The sequence below is a fragment of the Sprattus sprattus genome (assembly GCF_963457725.1).
Source record: "Sprattus sprattus genome assembly, chromosome: 14".
NCBI classification, from domain to species: Eukaryota; Metazoa; Chordata; class Actinopteri; order Clupeiformes; family Clupeidae; genus Sprattus; species Sprattus sprattus.
The window spans coordinates 851,672-854,171 of NC_137912.1; the positions used below are offsets into that span (position 1 = coordinate 851,672).

At 43.0% G+C, this 2,500-nt stretch overlaps 1 protein-coding gene across 1 annotated transcript in view; it reads left to right on the forward strand.

Moving 5' to 3' along the window:
• Positions 1–2,500, forward strand: part of LOC308375239 (serine/threonine-protein kinase WNK1-like) — a gene marked incomplete at its 5' end in the record, with an annotated part of 89,485 nt that overhangs the window by 57,930 nt on the left and 29,055 nt on the right. The window contains 1 exon segment of the mRNA XM_080851331.1: positions 2,397–2,476. Within this exon segment, the coding sequence (XP_080707457.1) occupies positions 2,397–2,476 (80 nt within the window).

Genomic DNA, 2,500 nt, shown 5'->3' on the forward strand with positions numbered 1-2,500 from the left:
CCCCCCCCCTCCCCCCAGGTACCCCAGACCCCCCCCCGTCCTGTCCCAGACCCCCCACCCCCCCAGGTACCCCAGACCCCCCCCCCGTCCTGTCCCAGACCCCCCACCCCCCCAGGTACCCCAGACCCCTGTCCCTCGCTGCGTCTCAGTTCTCTTAAAATGCTGTCTTACTACCTTCCTCTCTTAAATCAGAGAAGGAAGGACCGTCCCAATTCGCTTAATTTTTTTCTTCAGGGTTATAAGATACCTTAAATTACGTCGTATAATGGTCATTTTTCAAGGTACCACGGATGTAGCACTATCCGATAACACCATCATTGTAACCATCAATATTGGTTGATGTGATTTGCGAGGCGTCAGTCAGCCAACTTTCTAACATCGGAACGTTACGTAAGGTAGCTAAGTGAGCTAATTAAGTAACCTACGTTCTTTCAGCATACCAACGCCACGTGTTATGGTTCATGCTATAATAAAAGAACGTTCGTAAACAACGTTTTTTTTTAGATATCTCACCCTTAAAAATAACCTTGCGCAAGACAGCTGTCTTGACGAGACACCAAGGTAGTAAGACAGCTATATTACTTTTAATAGAATTGAGACGTAACTCCTGTCCACCACCCTCCCAAATATCAAACCCAACCCAGTGCTCTAGGGTATAATCCCAGATATCAACCCCACTCCAGTGCTCTAGGGTATAATCCCAGATATCAACCCCTGCCCAGTGCTCTAGGGTATAATCCCAGATATCAACCCCAGCCCAGTGCTCTAGGGTATAATTGCCGTCTGACTGCATCGGTGACCAGTTAGTGCACATCAGGGTTGGTTTGTGTTAGGGGAACTATGTGTGTGTTAGGGTCAGTGTTTGTGTTAGGCTTAGCGTGTGGGTTAGGGTCAATGTGTGTAAGGGTCATTGTATGTGTTAGGGTCAGCGTGTGTGTTAGGGTCAATGTGTGTGTGTTAGGGTCAGCGTGTGTGTTAGGGTCAGTGTTTGTGTTAGGCTTAGCGTGTGGGTTAGGGTCAATGTGTGTAAGGGTCATTGTATGTGTTAGGGTCAGCGTGTGTGTTAGGGTCAATGTGTGTGTTAGGGTTATCGTGTGTTGCAATACTGTGTGTGTGTGTGTAGTAGAATGGATCCTTTCGTTAATCCCTCTGTAAAACACCAAATCCTCTAAAGCACTCCTATCTGTTACTGCCTTCTAAAGCACTCCTATCTGTTACTGCCTTCTAAAGCACTCCTATCTGTTACTGCCTTCTAAAGCACTCCTATCTGTTACTGCCTTCTAAAGCACTCCTATCTGTTACTGCCTTCTAAAGCACTCCTATCTGTTACTGCCTTCTAAAGCACTCCTATCTGTTACTGCCTTCTAAAGCACTCCTATCTGTTACTGCCTTCTAAAGCACTCCTATCTGTTACTGCCTTCTAAAGCACTCCTATCTGTTACTGCCTTCTAAAGCACTCCTATCTGTTACTGCCTTCTAAAGCACTCCTATCTGTTACTGCCTTCTAAAGCACTACTATCTGTTACTGCCTTCTAAAGCACTCCTATCTGTTACTGCCTTCTAAAGCACTCCTATCTGTTACTGCCTTCTAAAGCACTCCTATCTGTTACTGCCTTCTAAAGCTCTCCTATCTGTTACTGCCTTCTAAAGCACTCCTATCTGTTACTGCCTTCTAAAGCTCTCCTATCTGTTACTGCCTTCTAAAGCACTCCTATCTGTTACTGCCTTCTAAAGCTCTCCTATCTGTTACTGCCTTCTAAAGCACTCCTATCTGTTACTGCCTTCTAAAGCACTCCTATCTGAGCGCTTTGGCTTCTTATCGGACCTCTATAAACTCATCTTCTAATCTGATATATATATATTATTATCTCATCTTCGCATCTATCTATATGTCTTTTTTAAACTCTGCTTCTCTTCTGATATATATATATATATATATATCATCTGATATATTTATGTTATAAACTCATCTTCTAATCTGATACTTATATTATAAACTCATCTTCTAATCTGATATATATATATTATAAACTCATCTTCTAATCTGATATACATATTATACACTCAGTTTATCATCTGATAAACTCATCTGATATATATATTATAAACTCATCTGATATATATATTATAAACTCAGTCCTTCTGCTCCAGTAGTTTAACTGTTTTAATCCTAATCACACTCTTTCACTGTTTTAATCCTAATCACACTCTTTCATGTCACCACTTAGACTAGAGAGATGTGTGTGTGTGTGTGTCTTAGTGTGTGAGAGAGAGATGTGTGTGTGTGTGTGTGTGTGTGTGTGTGTGTGTGTGTGTGTGTGTGTGTGTAGTGTACATCCTCTGTATGTAGTTTCACTGTTTTAATCCTCATCACACTCTTCCATGTGACCACCCAGACTACCCAGAATGCACGGCAGCCAACGTCAGCAGAGCGGGCTCAACTCCAGCCACCTCTAGTGGGCTCCTCTATAGAGAGGTAAGACACACACACACACACACA